The sequence below is a fragment of the Corvus hawaiiensis genome, chromosome 8, assembly GCF_020740725.1.
Source record: "Corvus hawaiiensis isolate bCorHaw1 chromosome 8, bCorHaw1.pri.cur, whole genome shotgun sequence".
NCBI lineage: Eukaryota > Metazoa > Chordata > Aves > Passeriformes > Corvidae > Corvus > Corvus hawaiiensis.
The window spans coordinates 2,476,728-2,488,754 of NC_063220.1; the positions used below are offsets into that span (position 1 = coordinate 2,476,728).

The window sequence follows — 12,027 nt, forward strand, 5'->3', positions numbered from 1 at the left end:
CATTTGTGGAAGACATAGAGTCCCAAATGTGCAGGTTTTATTTTCCTAAACAAACCAGCAGCTGAGCCAGGGCAGAGCCCACAGGCTGGCCCAGCCTGGCAGCCACACGTCCTGCCCTGGCTCCTTCTGTGCCAAGCACCAGCAGCATGCACTGAAATCCTGGCCTTGGAAAGGTCCTCCTGGTGTAAAACCAGTTGTTTTGTGAGAGAGTGGATTCTCACTTTTTTGTTTTTAATTAAAAATGAGCCTTTTATCTCGCCCAGTGTTTACTATGGCGTCCTCTGATGACAGAGAGCTGGCAGGGCTCTGCCTCTGCCCAGGCCATCTGTCTGTGCTTACTGGGACCTGCTGGTGGCCCCAGCGCCATTGAAGAGGCACAAACACCCGGGGCCTGTGCTCCAGACAGGGCTGGCGGCCACTCAGGCCCTGATGTGGCATTTGGGTCACTCATTTCACATCACACATTGCGGACAAAACACCAGCAGGGGGACAAGGGGATGACAGGTGAAAAGCACATTTCACACCGCAGCACGAGCCAAGGCATCACGGGGATCCTGGGAATGGCTCTGTGCCCTGCCAAGGCATTCCAGGGACTCTGAGGTGTCCCCAGACACAACACACACTAACACAGTCGCTGATCCAGCCAACGCTTGCACAGAGCTTGGCTGCTCCCAGGCTTTCTCCAGGGAATATCATACAGAGAGGAAATCCTTCCCTGGCAGGGTGGGCAGGCCCTGGCACAGGGTGCCCAGAGCAGCTGGGGCTGCCCCTGGATCCCTGGCAGTGCCCAAGGCCAGGCTGGAGCAACCTGGGATAATGGAAGATGTCCCTGCCCATGGCTGGAGATGGAACTGGGTGATCTTTAAGGTCCCTTCCAACCAAAACCACACAGGAAGACTCTGAAATGCCTTAAATGACACTTTAAGCCCCAGAGGATACGAAACCAAAGCAGTTAACCTGGCTTCCTTTGAATAACCTTTTCAGATGGAACAGGTTTACAACAGCGTCACCAAAACCTCCAGCAGGGTCATTTATAAACACAACCCCCCCAATATTTTCACTTCTACTTGTTTTCCATTTTCATCTCATGATTTGAGTAATTGCTTCCCACACTGTAACAAATGAATTGCTCTAATAAGGAAACTTTCAAAGCAAGTCTCTCTATATTTCTTGAAAGATACTTGGAACTATATCTCGAGTATCTTTCCAGCTCTGTGTGTTTCCTTTTCCAGGGATCTTGGCGATTTTTCCCCTGCTACATTCTGGCCCACAATCACTCAAAGCACAAATACATCCCCATACTTTTAAGCCCAAACCACAGTACCAGTTTCATAGAGAAAAGTCACACACATTTCAGAGTAAAAAAATACAGGCCCAGGAGACTAAGGAAGGAGATCCTCCAAATTATATTTTCCCCCAATTATTCATATTTTGCTGTTCCACAGTCCTCCTCTAATATTTTTATTTTTTATTTAATATTCCTGGAGATCCTATTCCAAATCAATCAGCTGACAGCTTATAAAGGTAATTTTGGTTAATTTTCAGTCCTTCAACCTAACTAGCTGAGCTACATTTCATTCACCAAGGCCGCACATTAGACATTATTTTTATTTTCCTTTTATTTACCTCCTTTCCAACTGATGCAGAGATGCCCAAGAGCTGCTGCCCCACAGGACCCATTTTTTCAGATCAGCTGAATTCTGCTGCCTGTCAGACTCGTCTTGAGGATAGATCAGCCAAAAAAAATGGGAGAGCTTTTTATAGAATTAATTCAGATTGTGTAGTCCCACCCTGAGAATGGAAAACCTGACTGCTGAATATTTTGCTTGTGGCTTAAACATGTGATAAAAGCTCATCCCACGGATTCAGTGGAATAACCTGACGGGCTCTGGCCATCCTGTAACACCAAAATTTTCCTCCTGTGACTGGAAAATAAACGTTCAGGCGATCAATGACTGGCTGAAGCTGCAATAAAGTGAAATCCCTCTTTTATTCACTAGAGGATCTGGCCACGTACTTGCATCCCAGGAAATATCAGAGAAAATCTACTTGGGGTATAGTTAAATAAAATATGCCATGGACAGCCCTCAGCCTCATCACAGCCTGCTTGCAAAGACTGGGGAAGGATGGAAGGGGAAGTCACAGGAACTTTTTTTTCCTGCAATTTTCCCTCTTTCCTACAGAGGGAATCAGAAGAATCCCACACCAGCTGCCATGGGAAAACCCAGGCTGGGAAACTGAGGCTCAGCTCCTTTCCCCCTCTCCAAAAGCTGGTTTGGACACACTGTTTGCAGATTAAATCCAAATCTCATTTCCACATCCTCATGTGTGCAGACAAACATCAAGAACAGAAATTCTGTGTTTGGAAAAGACAACCAAAGCTGAGCAGCACATCCCCCCGGAAAAAAAAGCAACCAAGTTTTTATCTCCCAGACAGAATAACTTTAATTACATTATATTTTCAGGCTCGGGAGAACTATTTCCAGGCATTTGAAAGGACCAAGATCACGCTCTGAGAGATGGCAAAGCTCATTTAAAGCCTACTGGATGTACAAAAGCAAGGAAATCACATCCCGGGAAGCCAGAGCAACTCATCTGGAGGAGGGTGGTGGGAAAAGGAGGGGTGAGAGGTCACCCCTGTGCTTTGTGGGTCTAACAACCACAAGGCTCCTTCCTTAGGCAGTTGCTAATTGTGGAAAAATTGGAAAAATGGCAGATAAATGTGGTGTCTCAGGAAGATTTTTGAACTCGAAGCCTCAGTAGATGGAAGAGCTGAACTGATTTGTTGGCCAGAAATTGTCCTGGCAGCTGCAAACCCATGCACTGGTAGCTCTGATTTTGCGAGCTCCAAGTCAATCTCTTCCCATCAAGAGAGGAAAATGAGGATAATTTGCTCACACAGCTCTGAGCACGCTGTGTCTGGCAGAACTGTCCGCTCCAGTGAGGATTATCCCAGAGATCTCCATCTCAGGAGGCACCGAGGGCTTCTCACACACTTTTCCACAGGAAAAAAAAAAAAAATATATATATATATATATAAATGTACATCTGCAGGGAGAGAAACAAAAAGGAGCTGCATTTCCTACCAGCTCTGCAGTCTGTGCCTGAAACTCATCCCTTCCTTGCCCATCAGGCAGGGAAAGCCTGCCCTGGGCCACACGGATTTGGTGGCTGGGATCTGCTTTTCCAGCTGAAAGCATTGTTTTCCAAGGTAGCTGCCTCAAACAGCTGATCTCAGCCTGAGCAGAAGCAGCACCCGAGCAGCTCTGAACAAAAATCACATCTTTAATTTTATTTATTTATACTCAAGTAGGAGGCTCAGGGGGCAACTTCTCATCCCACAACTCCCTGACAGGAGCCAGGCGAGGGTCGGCTCTGCTCCCAGGGAACAGGACAGGATGAGGGAATGGCCTCAAGCTGTGCCAGGGAAGGTTTAAATTGGATATTAGGGAAAATTTCTTAATGGAAAGGGCTGTCCAGCCTTGGCACAGAGTCCTGAGGCAGTGCTGGAGTCCTCATCCCTGGAGGGATCTGTGGATTGGGCACTTGGGGACATGGGGCAGTGCTGTGGAATGGCTGGACTTGATCTTACAGCTCTCTCCCAACCTTAACAAGTCTGGGATTCTGAAAGATTCCAACTGTACCTAGTCCCTTTCCTGAAAGACCAAAAAAGAATCACATTCATATTGCTGGAAAATAAATTGGACCAAATAATGGGATTGTATCTCATTTCTGGCTGATTTTGCACAGATTTTTCACTGTTGTAGCTTTCTGGCCATATCGCAGAATGAAGCTGCATAAAGAGGGAGATAGATATGTATATGTATGTGTATATAGGTATATATATATAGTTAAAGTATGTATTTCTGGAGAGCAAAAAGCCAAGTCCAATTATCCCCAAAATTCATGGTCACTAAACTCATGTCAATGCTAAGTCAATCCTAGTCTGCAAAAAAGCATTTTAAAATAAGAACAAACCCCAAACCCACACAAAATGGAACCACACTGGCTCCCAAGGGACCTTCTGTCCACAGGTCAGGTACAAACCATAAAGTGCTTTTGTAGAGGTGAAATTAAATCATAAACATCCTATGAAATGAACCCCACAATGTCTGAACAGAAGCTTTCCAGCCAACATAAAAGCCTGAGAGATACTTCAAAATTTATTTAAGAAAAATCTTTAGTGTTACCATGCACTGGTCCTGGAAATGTTCCTTTGCCTCTCGCACACCCAGAGCTCTGATTCTTTCAGGGAACCAACTAAAGGCATTAACTAAAAATAAAAAGCAAACGAGATCAGCTTAAATAGCTTCCTTAAAAAACATATCCTATTTCCCAGCATGCTAATTAATAGAACAGAACAGATATTCTGATATCATGATTAAGAACAGTTCATTTTGAGCATCACCAGCAGATCAAGGCAATTAACTGGCAATTTGCTCACTAAATGACTTCCCAAGATGTGCTACCGAGATAAGGCAAAGCCCTTTTCAAAGTGCCTTTGAGCCAGCAGAAGATGGACCTGCAGGGATTATTTTTATAAACAAAGTACAACTCGATTCTTCAGTAGTAAAGCAAAACTTCTGCTTCAGGAGTAAGGACAAAAAAAAAATTAATTTATGTGGAACAGCAAGACACTGGGGGGTTTTCTCCTTATTTCCCAAACTGTAACCACTATAAATGGTGCTGTGATGGAGGACACATCCAAAATATCATTTTTAGAAAATATAAAACTGAAGTTCTTGACTTCTTGGTATTTTAACCATGGGACACGGGTGGAGAGCTGAGAGCAGATAAATCCCTTTTCCTGCCCTTTAATCTTCCTGCCCCAACACTCACTGGTTTTCACAGTGGTGCTTCACAAGGAGCTGTGCTGGCTCCTGGACAACAGAAATAAAAGTAATGCCATCCTTCAGGGGGCTGGGAAGCGGATAAACAGGGAGGTTTAAAGACACTCAGTTTGGTCCAAGTGACCATTCCTGGTGAGATTCCAGGGAAGGATCTCACCCCACGCAATCCCAAGCAACGCAAACTGGTGAAATTGAGGAGGATGCCACAGAACTGGTCACAGAGTCACAGAATGAACGAGGTTGGAAAAGACCTCTGAGATCATCAAGCCCAGCCTAAACTCAGCAGATCTGAGAAGAATTTGCTGGCTCTGGAACAGGATCTCTGCCCATCCCTCCTGAACCTCCAGAACCCCAAACCCTGTGCAAAGTGCAGGCACAGATCAGAGCCAGGAGGGCCCCAGGCAGGGCTGTCAGGCCAGCAGGGGATTTCTGACCCAAATGCCGAGGTTTTGGTGCTCAGCTGAGCCACATCCTGCACCCAGGGGAGGTGGCTGATGCTGAGAGCTGTGGCTGAGCCCACAGTGTCCCCACACCTCCCTGCACTGGCACGGAAACATTTCCCTAAATATTGCCCAAAAGAGGCCAGAGGAGCTTTTCCAGTGATTCATCCATCAGCATTCCTAAGCCAGCAGGATTCCCCCAGCAAAGCAGAATTTGAAATTAATCTGCATAACTTTCTGTGCAGCTTCCCAACCTTTTCCTTCTACAAGGATCCAGCCCTCAAGACATTTTCTGTCAGTACTTGATACCTGCAGAGGTTTCTGTTCTGCAAAGGGGAACCCTTCCCTGCTCCAACAAAAAGATCTGAACAAAATCATTACACACACAGCTTTTACCTGAGATTTAATTGGTGAATGCTCAGCCACCTATGCAAAATGCATCACTAAACCCACAAAAGTATGTGTATTTTAAGACATAACTGTACTGACTTGACCAAAATTGAGTTTTTTTCTTTAAATTCCTAAACTATGGACTGTAGAGATGCTTTTACTTCATTCAGTCTATGGATCAGATTTCCATTACAGGAAAACAGCCCTTGTCATGTTTCAGCTGAGCTCTCCCTTCACCCTACAGTCTAAGCACTGATAATTTAAACATTACATACATGTAAAATTTTACTTTCCTCTGAATCAACAGAATTGGTTGGATTTCCCATTCTGCACCAGCAAGGTTAAAACAGAAGCATAAAAGCACAGCTACTTCATGAGAATTAACTGAAAATATAATTCAGTGACCGACTGTAAGCACAGGATGTTTTAAGGCACTGAACTCCCCCAGAACAGCACAAACCCTGCTGTGAGCAGCCCCACTACTCTGTCAATACAGCCTCTGAGCAGAAATGCCAAACATTTGCTTAGAATAATGATAATTATTAAAAATAATGCACAAAGTACACAGATTGATGGTAAGAAGTGTCAGGGCCTCCAGCATTTTGGAGTAACACTGTATGTGCCCAAGTGCAGCTGGAGTTGCACACAGATGAGTTCCCCTTCCTAAGTCATTCCTGATGACTCTTTTTTGTCCTTAATTCACAATTAGCAGTAACAAGTCACTTCATTTCATGTAGAGCTTCCTGGAGAGGATTTAGGTGAACTGAAGTGCTCTGTGAGACAGAATAAGAGAGGCTGAGAAGAGTCTTTGGGATCATCCTGCCCACCCTCCCACTGGAAGCAGGGCTGAGCTCCAGGCTGAGGGATGTGTGCTGGGGGTTCTGGGGAGAGGATGCTGCAGCCCCCAGCCTCCTGCACACCACCCTCACAGGGAATTTTCTTCTCTCCATAAATCCTGTTGCAATTTGCCCTCATAGAACCAGTTTTTTGCTCTGCACTTTGGGCTAGAGCTCAGTTTGGTGTTCTCCATGACTTTCCTCCCCAGCTCAGCCCCCATCCTTCTCCTCCAGGTTGTATTTCACATCCTCACGCCCTTGGATTTGGCTCTGGTCAGCCCCAGGAGGCTTTTGGATGTCCCTGTGCAGAGCATCCCTGCCCTCCAGCACAGCAACTGCTCCCAAAGCAGAGCCATCTGCCAGCGAGCTGAGCGAGCACTCCAGCCCCTCAGCCAAAGGTGCTGCTCGGGAGGCTGGGCTCGACAGCATCCGCTGGAAAAGGATGTGCAAAGACCTCCACTCTCGTGTTTGTCTGGATTAAATGAGGAGCAGCTGCTGGGCAAATCTGGCTGCAGAGTTTGCTCCCTGCTACGGCACAGACATTTCGTCTTGACCGCCCTTGTCGGCAGTGATAAGATGATGTTATCACACCAAAGTCCTGAATGATCTCCTGGAAGGTCAGGAACCTGCAGAACCGTGCCAGGTTTCAATATCTACCTCACACAGCTTCCACAGATGTGAACTTGTTTGGTAATTGTCTGCACAACAAAATAAATCATTCTGTAAGGGCCCGGGCCAACGTAAACAGGAAGAAAACACTGTGTTCAGAGGTCAGGCTTTGCATGTTTTCCAGGGTTTTGATGTCCTAAGGATGTTTGTTAGGATGTTTGGGATGCACACAGAAGAGAAAATCAGGACTGTGTTAACCAACATCCAGCCCTTGTACTGAATCTTCAAAAACCCCAAGAGAAATTGCTTCTTGATGAATATAAAAAGCTTTACAAGCCTCAGTTATTCCAGCAGACTGCAATTGCTGATGTTTTGACCATTTGCCTCAAGCACTCAAGGGAGATGAACTTGCAAATGCCACCACACCTCAGTGCAGCAGAAATGCAAACAGCTCAGCCTGGATGCTCCCTGACAGGAGTGCAATTATATCCCAAACATGCATGAAAAGGGTCCACAGCCTCTCCTCAAAAAATAAAGTAAGTAAATGAATGCTTGGATCCAGTTTATTTCTGCCCCTAAAGGTTTTTTTAAGCCCCCTTTTCCACCTGACATTAATTAATTGCTTCTACCGGAAAGGCTGTACACCCTGCAAGAAACATTCCAAGTGATTTTAAAACTGATCACAGCAAAGCTGAGCTTGGCAATGAGCTATGGACACCACGTGGGCCAATCTTCTGCAGAAAGCTGGGCCTCAGTGCAGGTTTTCCAGGAACTGTCAAGCAAATTCATCAGTATTTCATGAGTGTGTTTTAGAACAGTAATTATGAAAATGACTTTTGCTGCGTGCTCATTAAGGAACTTCCTTTCACGCACGACTGGAATGACAACATTGAGGCACTCGCTGCACCTCCAGCTTCAGATAAATCAGAGGAGCTCCTGAGGGCAGCAAGAGGTGAGGCTGCTCCAGACCTGAGCTGGCCAAACCCCTCCTGGGTTATCCTGGGAATCTTCCCTCCACGTCCCTCTCCCTCACCTTCATAGCACATCAGTGCTCCAGGGAACACTGGTTTGGGGAAGCCTGGGAAGGTGTTACCGAGCCTGGATAATTTACAGGAACTTCTCGTGTCCTGAAGCTGCACATCAGGACAGCAGGATCTGACTCATCCACGGGATTTCCATCTGATGCTGACACTGCTCCACGGGCAGCAACACAACACAAATCCCATTTTCCTGGAGATCCTAATTCACTCTGATACCACAGGGTGGTAGCACCACGAAAGGGATGGAGAGCAGAGGGTTCTCACACAGCTTTTGGGGTCTCACTCAGCTGCAAACCGTGGTGTTTGATGTTCCTCTAGGAAGCCCATTTCATCCAACCTCCCCAGAGCCAGAACTTGACAAAATCCTCATTTCCAAGAGAATAGCAATTTGTACTGGAGTTCCAACTCCTGTCAGTCATTTCCCAACATCTGGGCTGGGATGAAACAATGGAACACAGAGATGCAACACAGATGGCTTAAAAGTCATTTCAAACACCCAACTGTTGTGGGTTTTCAGCACAAAGGCGTAAATTGGCTCTTAATAAAGCTGGGTGTGGATGGCTGCTTCCAACTCCATCATCCCAAGGACCTCAAATTCCACAAGAATCACCCTGAGCAGCACGTTCCTTGGTCTCAGATGAACACAGCCCTAAACCAGTCACTTACTATTATTTACAGAGCACAGCGGTTCCATAAGATGGTTATAAGCATCTTTTTAATTTTTACTCAAGGTAAGAGTCCACTAAAAATAAGAAAAAAAATAAAGACATGAAAGGCCTGCCCAGCTTTACTTTCTAAGTGTCATTTGTACTTTGAATATACAGTTTTCCTACAGCCTAAAGTATTTCTACAAAACAGAAATCCATGGATTCTCAGGCCAAAGTCTGCAAGCAGCTTCTCACTGGAAAAAATCCACTCCAGACCTGAAGAAAGATCCAACCATCAGGAATCTGCTCCAGGACAGGACAGAGCAGGGAGAAGAAGGAATACCTGCCCTCAGGAGACACTTTATGCGTCTCACTGATGTTGTCCCAAACAGCCTCCACCTGATCAGTTTTAGAAATAACACTGAGACCTCATGGGTTTGATTGTAGAGCAAGAGACGGGCACTGGGTTTGGGAAACAAGGGTGGAAGGAAAACAAACCAACCCAAATGCCTCCAATTGAAACACTCAAGTGCTGCCCCATCCCTGGAAGTGTCCAAGGCCAGGCAGGACAGGGCTTGGAGCAACCTGGGATAGTGGAAGGTGTCCCTGACCATGCAAAGATTTGGGATTTCAAAGTTAAATTCCCAAAAACCCCCAAAATCTCATGCTCTGCAAGTGCTGAGCACAGCCCTGTGCCCCCTCCAAGCATCCGAGCAACCTCTGTGAACTCTTCATGAGCAGCTCCTCCGTAGGAGCAAACACTGCTGCATTCATTTAGGGAACAAAAAGAGTATTATGGGAAAATATGCTGCTCACAGTTCTGGTGTGACATCCTCAAAAAGGGCATTCTGCTTCCCCAAATTCGAACAGGGAAATTTTGGACGCTCTGTAAGCAAGCAAAAGCTTCAGGTTTTCTTCTCTGAGAGCAGAAGACCCATTTTTTCAAGACTGTATTAGGAAATAACCATCTTTATGTTGTTCTGAAGGACTTTGTTCCGGTTTTGCCTCTTAAATATCAGATATTAAAAACTCATGGCACAGTCCCTGAATTTTTACCACTGCCTGAAAGCACACAGGGATATTCTACCTTCAGCAGACTGGGGGGGAGGGATCCCTTATAAAATGTGCCACCCCTAAATCAGAGCTGTCCAAACTCACAGAATCATGGAATTGTTTAAGTTGGAAAAACCCTCCACAATCATCAAGTGCAACTGTGGCCCCCAAGGCCACCACTGCCCCATGTCCCCAAGTGTCACATCCTCAGGGCTTTTTAAATCCCTCCACGGATGGGGACTCCACCACTGCCAGGGCTGGACAACCCTTTCCATGAAGGAATCTTCCCAAAAATCCAACCTGAACCTCCCCTGGCACAACTTGAGGTCATTTCCTCTTGCCCTGTCCCTTGTTCCTTGGGAGAAGAGACCAACCCCCACCTCGCAAGAGCATGAAAAAAACCTCAGCATCTGCTCTGGTACAGTTTGTGCTTCTCCCAAAACAAGAACCAGTGTAACAACTTCTCAAGGCTCTGGAAAAATTCCTTGCTCCTGCCAGCCTCCCCCTCTCTATTGCTCCTCTGTCCCAGCACTGTCTCTGCCACCTCAGCTGGGACATCAAATTCAACCCTGAAACTACGTTATCCATATTATTCCTTGGATTCCTCAGGTTTCTGTGTTGATCCAGGGTTTAATGCCTCAGCAAATAACCAAAAAGAAAGAAAGCATCACAAAAGTCACTTAAAATAGGGGAAAATGGCCTATTTGTTCTCCTCGTTAGCAGTCATTTCGGAGTACACAAATAAATTGTAGCACAGTCCTCTTTAGGAAAGGGTTTTCTGCATTTTTTAGTATTTACACTGTATTAAGATCAGCTATTTAAAAGAAAATTAGCATAACCTAACTATACTTCCAAGCTATGCAGCACTTTCCATTTTAATCCATCATTTCCTTTGGGAGTTTTCTGCAATAGGTGCAGTTCCTTTTCAAAAAAAAGGGAAAAAAAAAGGTATTTCCATGACTTTTTTTTTTCTCCTTCTTTCTGACTGAATGAGGTTGCAAAAACAAAGCCCTGGCTATTTAAATATAGCATCCAGATAAGCTATTTATGGAAGGTCAGTGTTTACACTTTGGACTACAACTCATTGAGAGCAAACATGTACAACAACAGTGCTTGAAAAGCTGCTCTGTAACTGGGATCTGAGGCTCTAAAAGAAAAAACAAAACTGAGGTTAAACTCTCCTTCATCCTCAGCTTCCACGTGAAAGCTCAGCACCACATGAATATGCATTTTGCATTTCATACACAGCATCACAATTTTGTGAGGTGCCTTGGGACCTCTGAAGAAGGCACAGAATAAACGAAAATCGTTTTAATTAAAAGCAAATTAAAGGGCCCTCTAATCCAGGCAGCGGTGGCAAATCCGCAGAGAGTTTTTAGAATGAGGATCCTTGAAGTTCCATTGCTTATAACCCTCCCTAATTCCAGCTTCCTTCCCTCACTTCTCCCCAGAGGAGTTCAGAAACTGCACAAGATCAGGTTTATTATGAAAATTCTGCTCTAGTTGCTAAAAAAAGCTTTTGCTCCACTTTCTCAGTGGCCAGAGGCGCTCGCGCCCTCACAGAGCAAATAAAAATAAAGGAATGACAAAGGGAACGTTTCTTCTCACTGCAGGGGGAAAGAAGAGATAAGATTCCATTTTAGGCTTTTAAGAAGTCATTTCAATACGGATTAGGAAAGTTGGAGTTCTCCTTCTTGACAGGAGGCTTTTGAAATGCAGCTCAAAAAATCAACTAAGTAACCACGTAGTGAAATGTTATCACAGGAATGGCCTCAGATTAGAGAAGTCACAAGGAAGGAGAATGTGTACAGCTAAAAGAACTTTATTGCTGTGATCTTTTTCACTGCTGTTCTACAGCGGGAGGACATTACTGGGAAAACCTCCCTGGTTTCCCTCTGCCTGTCCCCAGTTCACCGTTGCCTATCCAATAAATTCCAGAATGAATTTACAAATGCTACCAAAAATAAACAGGAAGCTAAACCCAGTCATGGTGTTTATTTCTGTCTAAAAGGCATTTTAATATGTATTTGCCTCCTTAAATAACTGAATTCCTCCGCTACGAGAAAAAAATACATAAAAATCCCAACCTTGAGGGAAAGAATCCAAACAACTGAACAAGAGGAACAGGAAAAAAAAAACAGAAATGGGCAAAACGCCTGGAG

General features: G+C 45.1%; 1 protein-coding gene across 9 annotated transcripts in view; it reads right to left on the reverse strand.

Annotated features, from left to right (window-relative positions):
* PTPRE (protein tyrosine phosphatase receptor type E) overlaps nucleotides 1-12,027 on the reverse strand; it is an 89,348-nt gene that overhangs the window by 59,544 nt on the left and 17,777 nt on the right. For 2 of the 9 annotated variants that reach the window (XM_048310495.1, XM_048310494.1), the window contains one exon: nucleotides 4,191-4,273. The exons of the other annotated variants lie outside the window; for them this stretch is intronic. In XM_048310495.1, the coding sequence (XP_048166452.1) occupies nucleotides 4,191-4,270 (80 nt within the window). In that variant the 5' untranslated portion in view covers nucleotides 4,271-4,273. The remainder of the gene's footprint in view (nucleotides 1-4,190; nucleotides 4,274-12,027) is intronic. 9 annotated transcript variants of the gene reach the window in all.